The sequence below is a fragment of the Balaenoptera acutorostrata genome, chromosome 10, assembly GCF_949987535.1.
Source record: "Balaenoptera acutorostrata chromosome 10, mBalAcu1.1, whole genome shotgun sequence".
Lineage (NCBI taxonomy): Eukaryota > Metazoa > Chordata > Mammalia > Artiodactyla > Balaenopteridae > Balaenoptera > Balaenoptera acutorostrata.
In genome coordinates, this window is record NC_080073.1 from 60522551 (window position 1) to 60534579 (window position 12029).

General features: G+C 39.9%; 1 protein-coding gene across 1 annotated transcript in view; it reads right to left on the bottom strand.

Annotated features, from left to right (window-relative positions):
* The window catches only part of KHDRBS2 (KH RNA binding domain containing, signal transduction associated 2), a 713320-nt gene that overhangs the window by 283179 nt on the left and 418112 nt on the right, over positions 1 to 12029 (bottom strand). The window contains exon 6 of the mRNA XM_007186974.2: positions 8614 to 8812. Coding sequence (XP_007187036.1) covers positions 8614 to 8812 — 199 coding nt within the window. The remainder of the gene's footprint in view (positions 1 to 8613; positions 8813 to 12029) is intronic.

The following is a 12029-nucleotide window of genomic DNA, read 5'->3' on the forward strand; positions in this document are numbered from 1 at the left end:
CGAGTCCCTGTCTGGGTATGAACTGTTGGAAAAACCACGAGGTAATTTAAAAATAAATTAGACCTATGTCTTTCGAAACTAGAAACTATTTTGTGTGTCTGAGGGTTTTGTTTTTGGTTGGTTTGTTTGTTTTCATGCTATACCAACACATAAGATGCAAGAGAGTATTTATGATGTTGTCAGTATGTTTTCATACAGTGTGATGTTCTGGTGGGCACTTCCAGAAGTTGTGTGCCTTTACTTGCACATTCAATTCTCCCACAAAACTTTTGTTAAAAGGACAGAATTTCCACAAAGAAACAGCATACTTATCAACAGTACCAGCATGGTTGTAACTAAGGACAGCAGAGCAGACTTGCGGTACTAGAAACTAAGGTTACACAGTTCTTTCTTTAAGCAATACCCCACTGGACCCTTCCAGCCCTATATATACACTTTCCTATAAATGTTCCCATTGTTTTCCTCTACGGGATCCAGAGTTTATGGGTTTGAAGATTATATAATTTTGCATTCTATCTTTAAGAAAAAGGTTACAAAATTATTAATATAAGTTAAGCATGAGAGTGAATATTAATTTTGAAAGAGAAAAGCAATCATGACCAATTGCAAAATTTTAAAAGCTGAAAATACTACAAATATCACAAATTCCAGAGAATAATATAGTATTTTTATTAACTGCCTGATACACCCCTAAAGGACTTTTCCCTACTTTTTGAAGCACAGTTTTTTATCACCTCTAATATGACAATGATTTTATAATGTCTTCTATAGAGAGGTGAAGAAATTCAGTTTTTTCCCTCTAGCATGGTTGATAGAAAAACATTGTTAACACTGATAGTTTTGAAACATTTCTTTCAGTTTCACATCTCATTGCTGGTTAGTTATAGACTGTTAGAATTGTCACATTTGGGGAAGCCCCTATCAAATTTCTTTCACAGTTGAGCTAAATGACATAGAAGAGTTTTTGACAGAACATTTCCAGCCCCAAACCATTCAGTTCTGGTTCCTCCAACACTAAGCACACGTCACAGCACCAGTGCCGAGGGCACAACTAAACAGCAGACTCAGATCTCCATCCATGAATACATCGGATGAGCCGGGAAGAGTATCCCCGGAGTTACTTCTACAACGCAATGTTAGCAGTACCTAACTCATACAAGTAAAACTAGTCGACTAAACCCAAACTTAGAGAATCTCCAACACAAACTCCACTTGGCACGCTCTCACAAACAGCCTTATCCACTCCAACACGACCCCACCCGTGGGGAAGTGTGACAGGTAGGCAAGTGATCGCAACTGATAGCACGTAAAACACCTTACTTTTGCAACAAAGGAACATGACTGTGTGAGCACTTCCCCGCGCCTGGAAGGTCAGTGCTTCCAGCACAGCCCTCCCTCTTCCTGTCCCCCGCGCACCCACCCCCACACAACACACCTCTGCCTGAGCCTGGGCTGCCTGTCCCTACTCCTCCCTCATCCACTTGACAGCAGACCTTAGTGTTTCCATCTTCAGTGTTACCTTTGCCTTGATTCTTCCAGTCGCTTTCCTGTACTCATTGCCAAGGCCACCTCTCACTAAGTTTCACCATTGTCGTTGAATCCCTAAATCCACCCTAACCAACTGAGAATTATAAAATTCCCCCAAACCTTAGTTTATCCTCTGCTTAAAAACCTTCAGGTGGCCCTTTATTATACAATCAGTGGCATTATAACCTCAGCCTTCGAGCTCATCTGTAACCTCAATTATTTCCCCTGCTATTTTAAATGAACTCTCTTTCCCCAAATTATTTTCCTGTATTCTTTGGGTTTGTTTTGAAAAGTCCCTCTTCTTGCCTTCCCCTTTATCATTCCTTTTTGCATGGAGCATCCTTCCTCTTCTCTCTACTTCTCAAAGTAATACTTATTCATCTTGGCCTGCTCTTGTTTTGCTTACTGTCTTAGAGGTTTTTCTAAATACCCATAGTTGTGAAAATAATTATCTTTGCTGGAGAAGGTATAGTCTCTATTTGACACAATATATGCTATGTTGTACCCTCATTCAGTTATTGTTTATGTAGAATGTGTATATGTATGGAACTGTGCATGTGTATAACATCTTTCCAACAATATCATAGGTTTATTTGCTATTACCAAGCACATTACTTAGAACTGCAAACATAAGATAAATGTAAGAAACAGTTTCTTCTCCCACTTACAAGATTTAGACACATCCGATAGTGTCTAAATCTTGTAAGTGGGAGAAGATAAGAGTGACAATTAATTATAATAGAGTAAGATAAGCGCCCCACACAGCAATTACATATTATATGTTAATTGTTAGACTCTTTGACCTTCCCACTAGACACCATGCTTTTGAAAGTAGAGGCAGCGTCTCTTTAATCACAGTTTTTATTTTTCCGGCACCTAGTTTCTAGATGTATTGAGTTCTCTATAGTTATAGACACTCGTGTAGGGGCTGGGAGATGTCCTAAATATTGCTGAGGGGATTCAAACACTGACTGATTATCTGGATTTAAGGTATGAAGTACAAATGACCTGTATACATGTGTTTGAGTTCTTTGTGAGACAAGTACTATGTAGAATATAAAACTGGGTACAAGCCTCAATCTACTATAACTGGTTGGTAGTGGTATCATGAGATTAGTGACGGGAACCTAGTAGGTATTCAAAACTTTAAGTTTACTTTACATATTATCCACTGATAGAGCTTTACATTTTGTTGTGTGAGAGCTTTTTTAAAATATCTTCCCCAACTCTACTTCAATCATGATGATGGAGCTGAAAAAAGTAAATGTACTCTTCTTAGCAGAAAGTCAGTGAAGAGAAGCTTTAAAATACTTAACGTCTGGATTAGGACATGTAACAAACTAAACTACACATTTTTTAAAAGATTCAACTAACGCTAAAGATGGTTTTAAACAGCAGTCTCATTGATGGTGAGCTGCTTTAGGTCGGGCAAGCAGCCACGAGAAGATCTGATCACCTGTAGACAGTCCACGTGGTCAGGGCCTCAGCGGGGAAGGAAGAAAAGTCTGAAGAGTAAATTGCCCCGTAGTGTCATTTATAATAAAGGGAATCTTGTCTAAGTAATTTTATCTGAAAGTTAAGAACCCCTTGATATTTTCACAATCAACTCAGCATGGTGCTGTTATTTTGCTACTGAGACACTTAAACTTTTGTTTTTCTTACCCCTTACAGAGGAATGAATTGTTTAAAATTAGAGCAGAGAGCAGTGGCCCTAGTGTTCATCTGGGTTTGGATGGAGACTTCAAAGACTGCTGTCAGAACTTACCAGCCACATGTCCAACTTTGTATGTACTTATTGGATTGTTTATAGAAAAAAATTAAAATATGACAGGTTTTAATAAAATAAGGTGTAAGTTTTTAAAAGACAGTATCTACTTTTTCCTGTTACCAACAGTATGTTATTGTAGGTATATTTAGGATCTCTGTCAAGTTCATAATATTTTTCTCCTTCTCTAGAAGCTAATGCCTCTCCATATGGTCCTTGGGGCTGGGTACCCAGGAACCATGCTTATGTTGTGTGAATGTCACACCTACACCACCCACATGACTGGTAGCTGATGAGTCTGTAGATCCCAGATCTGATTTCTAGAGACTCCTGCTCTACAGTCATAGACACCTGGCAAGCCCGAATGAACACAATTCTCCCACCTGGGGATCCAGATTAGGGCTGAGAGATGGCCAGCCAGTCAGTATCTGTAGGAGAGGAGAACTGGACTTGGATGTGTAAACTTGGCAGCACCATATGCTGAGTCATGTTGATCAGCGAAGCCAAATATCCAGTCTGTATGTTAAAGTGGAATGAAACCATATGCAAAAACCCAGAGAGGAAATGTGGGGAGGGATGCTAGTGCCTCGGTTTAGCTATTTCTTAAGGCCTGATGGCATTCCTATTACTGGACTTCATGATGCCTAATAAAGGAAATTTTTACATGTTGAGATGTGGGGAAGTCATTCTGGCTTATACATGAGTTAACTTGAATTATATTCTAACTAGAACAGCCTGTTTGTGGCCTATCAAACATACATTGTATATCTGCTTTAATTATTAAAGAAAAGGGTGCACTGACCAGAAGTAAAGAATGTCCATGTTAAAAATAAAGACTAGATGCCTCCCTTCCTGGGACGCCAGTGCTGATCCTCCTTTGATGATAAGACTCCCTTCCCAGGTGCCAGGGCCATATTGACTTGCTGTGTACATGCTGATCTGTTTTTCTGAAACCTTGAAGGAAAGTATCCCTGACTTGTTTGATGTTCTTTGCTCTGACAATGCATAAAACTGTGCTGAAAACCCTGTTTCTCTGGAGCAGTTTCTCAGAGTAATCTGGGAAGCTGGCTTCTGGGTTATAGTCCTCAGTTTGGCTCAAATAAAACTCTTTTCTATTCCTGTTATAGATTGTTTATTGATTTTCATTGACAGAGCTCCCACCCCCAGGTTTGTTTACTTATTTATTTACTGCTAAAAGAAGATGACATAGCTTCTCCTATTTGCAAATAATGATGCCCAATTAATTCACAAAAAGTAGCTAAATGTCTGTGACTTCAATGGGTCCATAGCTTATGCCAGGGAGAAATTTAAGAGTATAATACATGATGAAATTTTGTGTAATAGTTATTTCTTATTGACTGTCTATAATGTTCGGGGTACTTATGCATGCTTATGTTTTAAGTGCTTATGGATGCTTATTTCTAACATTCATTGAAGTCTTGTGAGGCTGAAATGATTATCGCCATTATATAGAAGAGGAAATCCAAGCAACAGAGTGTTATAAATTACACAGCTAGTGACACATTTCAAACTGTGGGGTGCTGCTTTCTGTTTCGAAAGTCAGGTGGTGTCCAGCCAGCAACACAACAGACTTTCCTGAAGGCCAAACTTTCCACCCCCCCATCTGCGTCACTCCGTACTCCTTATTTCAACAAATAGCACCTCAGTTTTACCTGGTTGTTCAGTCCAAGGTTCAGTTTAACCTTCGCTTCACAAAAACTTCACAAAATTATCTTTTACTCTTTTTTTTCCTACCTCCTCCATCTATCCCATCATCAAATCCTACTAGATCATTTCCACTGTTCACTCAGAATAGACCTCTTCTTACCCCTTTAAGGCTCGTTTTGTCGATGGGGATGCCGCCAGTCTCCTTATTTCAATTCTTGTGCCCACCTCACCACATATTCTGTTCTCTGCAATGTATGCAGAAGAAACCTTTTAAAAAATAAATCTGCTCATGTCACTTTCCTGCCCCAAACTCTCCAATAGCAACATGAATTGGCCTGTCCATCCCTTGACCTCATCTGGTCCCCCACACACACTCTCTCCAGCCCTGATGTCTTCCTTGCTGATCCCCAAACACTTCAAGCATGTCCCTCCTCAGTGCTTTTCTGCTTGCTGTTTCCTTAACCAGGGATGCCTTTGTATAGAGGCAGCCCCTTGGCCTAGATTCTACGTTTAGTTAGACACTTGCTGGAGCCTCTAGGTCAGAGAGACCTTCCCTAACAGCTCTTTTGATAGTGGTGCCCTCCTGCCACCTCCCTCTGGAGCCCTTATCTCTACCTGATGTTACTTTATTCATTTCTTTATATATGTTTGTTCCTGTCTTCTCCCACTAAAATGTAAGCATTATGAAAGTAAATATTTGATATGTTTTGTTCACAGCTACATCTCTAGGACCATCAGAGCAGTGCCTGAAATAAGATAGAGGCTCAGTAAAGGACTGAGTGAATGAATTAAAGGGATTGGATACTTTAAATCTAAGTTTTAAAAATCAGATTTACATGGCTTTACATTTTCTTTTACTTACTATAAGAACCACGCTCCTCTTAAATTTTCCCATTCAGAATATACCCTTTTTCAGAATATACCCATACTTCCATAAACTCTTTATTCCTTTGTAGCTTACTGTTTTTTGCCTTGCAGTCCTTGATCTATTCATTATAAATTGGAATGCATGTGAAAGATTACAATGTTTTTGGAGCTACATGAAAAACTGCAATGTTTTCCCAATCTTGTTCTCTTTCACTGTGCCCTATAAACCCTGTAAATTCTTTGATCAGTAACAATGTTGACTGCTATTTCTCTTTTAATTTTTGAAATAAAGATTTGACTGTTTAGGCTTCTGTTTGGAAGACAAATACACCATATTGGCAAAGCACATAAAGATGGTAGACCTAGTTCCTCAGAGATAAAAAACAAAAAGAAAAACGAAAAACAATCCCACCATCCCTGTTGTGGATTATTCATTCATTCATTTAACAAGCACTTATTTCCTACACGTACGTCTCACGAAGAGATGGTAGAACCAGGACCAGGGTCTGTGTTTTCAGATCTGTGGCCTTGTTCAGAGGGTAGAATATGTTTTCTGCTGCAGATGTTGCAATTTTCAGACTAAGATTTTAAATACTGATACCTGATGTTGTACAAGATATGTGAGATAAACATGTTCCCCCTTTTCCCACAGAAATGGATTTTTAAACTTTTTTTTTTTTTTTTTATCAAACGGGAATAAACTTGTATTAAACATATACAACACCAGGGTCACAAAACGGGAGTTAGCACTGAAATATAAACTAGAAGCATGAAACCAAACTCACGTGTGGTTCAGAAATTATCGACTGGAGATTTTCCAAGGGAGGAGAAAGGATTTTTTTTGCATGAGACTTGAAAAATGTAGATAGGAGCAAATACACAAATGCATGAAGTTAAAACAGGCCATTTCCGTGTTTTTACGACTTGTGCTATCCTGAGATTCTGTCGCGCAAGTTTTCCATATTTGATAAAAAGGCGACACGCCCTGGACACAACCGGCCTATCCTCTCGTGGACCCTAACCTTGGTCTTGGAACTTACCGCCTCACTGCTGATCATTTTACAGAGGCCATGATTTTCAGATACACAGACGTGCGTACGAAGTAGACGCGAACAGCATCAGCCTTTCAGGTTTACTAGCAGCTTTGAGGTTTTGGCGACCCGGAAGCATTTCGGCTCAGAATGTGAATTTTTCGCGACGCTAAGCACACGTGGGGGACCGCGCGGCGGACCGAGTTTTGTCGATTCCTCGCTGGGCTCGGCCCTGGAGCCAACGGGCCCGGACGCGGCGAGGCCTCTTGGCCGTCCTTCGGGGGCCGCAGCGCACCGCCCGCCTGGGAACCTGGGCCACCGAGCACGGGTCGGGGAGAACCGGGGCAGGGAACTGCGGCCGCCGCCACCCAGGACGGGCCGGGAGCCGGAACCGCCCAGCACGGGCCGGGAAGGCCGGAGGGACGGCCGGTCGGCTGGCGTCCGCGGGGCGCGCTGGACCAGGGTGGAGGCCCCAACTACATGAGGATGTTGTGCGCCTCCATGCTCCGAGCGCACCACCGCCACCCGCAGCGGCGACGACGGCATGGCGGCTGCCCCACGGTCCGCGACTCCCGCTTCCGGACTCCCACCCAGCCGCGCCGCTTCCGCACGAGCAAGATTAAACAATATTTTTTCTTCACTCTTACAGATATGTCAGTGTTTCATATTTAATCAGTAACATTCCTAAAAACTAACATGCTTTAAGCATTAATGTGTTCTTAGTGACACCTATCAACCATTTTCACTTTAAGATTACCTTTTCCTTGGTTATTAACCAGTCCATAAAACATTTATATGTTTTGAATGCACAGAATGTGACAGTAACTGTCCTTGAAGAGTTTATATTAGTAATCATTCACAGAGGACATTTGAGAGGACAGCATGGATGTCTATGGATGGTTGTCTATGGATGGTTGAATGAAACAAACACCTAGATTAGGGGACGGGCACCCTGGGGAGGTTAAAGGCAAAATGAATCTGTTTCATAGGACAATGATCTGGCTTGCATCAATTCAATTGAACATTTAGAGTGGACTTAGTATGGTTGTACAAGTGAATAGAAAACTGCCCCTTTTTACAATTTTCACAATCTAGTAGGAGAAATGGATACAGGCACGAGAATATATGACCAGTGGAAAGCTAACAACCTGGATGAAAGAGGTCAAAAGGAGGATAATGTGATACAGAGGACTGGAAAGGGAGGAGGTGCTTAGAGACACTGCACTTCTGTTCATTCTATATTTTTTGAGTTCTGAATTCTTACCTGCCAATTCCATATCTTTCATATAGTGAGAGAGTAGGATATTTAAATGAAAAACCAACCACATGGCCTTAAATTATTAACAAAATTTATAATATAATCACATTATATTTGTCAAATACTTCTGAGTTATGTTAATCTTTATCATGTCCCAGGATAATCGTCTAAATACATGACTATTCACATTATGTTCATAATTATTTCCATTTTGAAATTGATTGAGTCTTCTAAAGATAAGAAAACTTCAGGATAGTTTGTTTCTTAAAATCTAAGCTATTTAACTGATACTAACAACAATGATGGCACCTGTACGATGAAAGCTTTTCTCAAAATGCCCTCATTTAAATGCACTGCTAAATTCTGTTGCAAATGACATTTGTTTTCTGCAGCAAACGTTATCTGCTATATTCGTGGTATATGAATGTCTTTGAAGTTTAGCTTATTCCCCAACAAACTTAAATCCTCCTAATAACTGATTTCTCAAGAGTACTTACATACTCTTCATACCCCTCGTGGGCTGGAGGAGGGGGTGCCCTGTATCCTGGCACAGTGGGTGAACCCCGTGCTCGTGGGGTAGGGACGCCTCTCGCTACAGGGGGCACTGGAAGAGCACCACGGGTCACAGTGGTCCCTCGAGGGGTGAGAACGCCTCGTCCAGGTGGTGGGGGAGGAGGAATGGCACCCCCACGGCCCCTAGGAGAAACAGGTCACATACAGATGAGGAACAAGTGATGAGAGCAGGCAAAACTCTCATCTTATAGCCTCTATACAATGGGAAGAAAACCACATTTATTTCTGCATGTCTGAGTGTTGTGAGTGTGTGTGTTTAATGGAGATTCTTTAGGGTATATAGCATTTTGACCTCCATAGAATAAGTTTTGTAAATATTGGTTATGACTTAGTTATCATAAAAACCATGTAAAATAATTTGATATTTTCTTTTATAGCACTAAAAATTCAAAGCAAAGCAAACAGAAATCAACCCACTCTGATTTTTATTCCAAATTTACCAAAAAAGTCTCAAATGAGAGCAGTGTCTAGTACATGACTCACTGTACCATCCATAGCTGCTAATTGTCAATGTCTCCTCCATGCTGGAGGTTATTGACAGTGATGGGCAATTTTTCACTTACAAAAAAAAAAAATCTGTCAGCACTTCGATAAAATGTGGAACTCTAACCATCATGATATCATTCTGCTTATTATAGTAGCTTAAGTTTGAGGTCATTGTCACTGATTTATCATTATACGTGTAACTCCCTGAACTGGTACAGTCCCTGATATAATTTATTTCCTATGGTAACTATGGTGCTAGTGAAATACATGAGGGCTCTGCAATAAAAATAACACACTGAGTACTTGGTACTGCAGTGCTTGACACAAAAGTAACTTGTACTAAAAGTGTAAGATCAAATGGTTGCAGTAAACTCTTATGGTATTCTGAGGCGTTTGGAAAGGTTGAGTGTCTGTCTAAAGTTTTTGGGCAAAAGCATGGTTATTTCACTTTTTATTATGTCTGAAAGTTTGGCCTCTAGAAAGCACTGCTTTCAGCAAGAACGCTAAAGCTTTGGGGGAAATAATGATCACGGGATGTGAACCATCATACTGTTTGGCTGCACCCACAGATGGGGTTGTAGGTTATGCTTTCTGCTATGAGGAGCAGTCAGCTGGCTCTTGCAGAAAATGAGCTTGACGAGTGAACAATAAGAATGCTGGTAAAGCTTTTAAAATTTTTAAATAAATTATAGAGGTGATGAATAGAGAAATCATTAGAGAACTTACTGTGAGTCTAATGTACAGAGAATGCTCTCCTGCACTGGGAGACCCTAGAAGGCCCAGTGCCCACTTCAAGCACAATATAACTGAGACCACAATATTCTACATTAGCATGATAATATAAAAGCTGATCTATAAGATGGATATAAAGAGTAATTTTACCTTCACTGGACCTCCAAGCACCTTATATACAGGGTGTGCATACATCCAGGTTTGCCCAGAATAGTTCAGAATTACAACTGTTGTCCTAGTTTAGCATTTTAATACTTTCAAAAGTGTCCCTGTGTGGGTGGTAAATTATATGTCACCTTACTTTAAACTATATTCACAAGTTATATCCATACCACTGAATAATCACAGGTAAGTGTTATAACTCCCTGAGCCTAAGGTAGATTATTTTTCTAATGGGTAAAATAAGATCTCTGAATCTATAGCAATTCTTCCTTTAAAATTATATGATGCTCAAATCAAATCTAATTTCTCATCCCATTCCTTCATCAACTGTCTCCCAGACAGAGCCCTGGAAAATCTGTCTCTTGAATCTGACTCATTACCTCCTACACATTACATCCCTTCCCTGGAATATTAACCCTATATCTCTCTTCAACTCAAGTCCTCAATTCAACTCAAGATTCACATCACCTATTTAGAACATAGTGTCCCTGGCTGAATGCACACTACAATGTTCTTTCCTTTATTTTTCTGACTTCTTGAAAGTTTTCTATCCTTAATTCTTCACCTCCTGCTCATTCCTGAATCAAATGCAATCTAGTTATTGCTTTCTCCTCTTTATTGAAAATACTCTTGACTGGTATCACCAGAAGCCCACTGGTTTCTAAATCCACTGGAAATCAGTCCCCATTCCACTGTAACTGTTATATTTATCACTATGGGTTACTATCGGGAAAATGCCTTCTTCTAACTTTTATGACTCTGCTTTTCTCCATATTTCTTCCTCCCTCCTTTATATTCTTCAGGCTCATTCACGGACATCTACTCCTGGGCCCACCTTGGAATGTGGCTATCCCCATTTTCTGCCCTCCTTCTGTGCCTCACGGTGCACCCCTGCAGTCTCTAACTCTGATGGCTGTTATCTCTTTCCTTCCTACCACACACCATACCCTGGATCATGTCTCCTTAACTGGTCTGCATGTTAGAGTCACCTAAAGACCTTTGAAAACCTCCAGACTCCAGACCATACCCCAGGCCGATCAAGTCACAGTCTCTAGCAGCAGTGAGCTTTCAGTGACTCCAATGTGCAGACCAGTTTGGGAACCACTGCCTTACATGTGTCATCTAACTTAAAAATCTTGACAACCTTGTCGTGTAGCCATTTCTAAGCTATTTTAAAGGTTGAGAACCAAGTCACGGAAAGTACAGGTCACCTTCCCAAGGTCACACTGGCAATCCATAGACCTAGGATTAATTATATTCTTCATTAAATTTGGTCCTTCACCTAATTTTAGTGGATGATGTCATTAATCTCTAACCAGGGCAGACATCAGAGAGTTATACTGTCTAGGACCACTCTCTTGTCTCCAACATCTAATTGGGCACTAATTTGTATAAATTCTAATTTCTAATCTAGTCCTTTATCTCTCTAACACTCCAAGTGGTATTCATTTCTGGGTTGGATAATGAACTTGTATTCTCCCTGGCTTCCTTGCCACACACCTCTCTGTCTTTCTTGCTTTGTTCTAATTCTTCTCTATCGCTCACAGTGGTGACTGAGTAGTCTTTCTTGGAAACAAATATGATTAGTCCCCTCTTTAACAAGCTCCATTAGATTCTATCTATGTATTAGTTCTCATTGTAGTAAACAAAACCTTCACAATCTGTCTCAAATGTTTTATTTTCCACTGTTTACTCTCATTCAACATGTAGCAGTGATGTGTGTGAAGATCTTAATTCTTCAATTATGTAATATAAATTATTATAATATATAGATGTAATGCTTTGTTTTCTGGTATGCATTATTATTGGAAGATTAGATAGTTTTCATAAATATGCTTGTTGAAACATAAATTCCTTTAATTAAAGAAATTTTCAACAAATTAAAGTTTTAAAAATATACCAGGTACTGTTCTTTTTGAATTTAAGTGTAACTGAATAACTTTAAAAAGTCACAATTTCA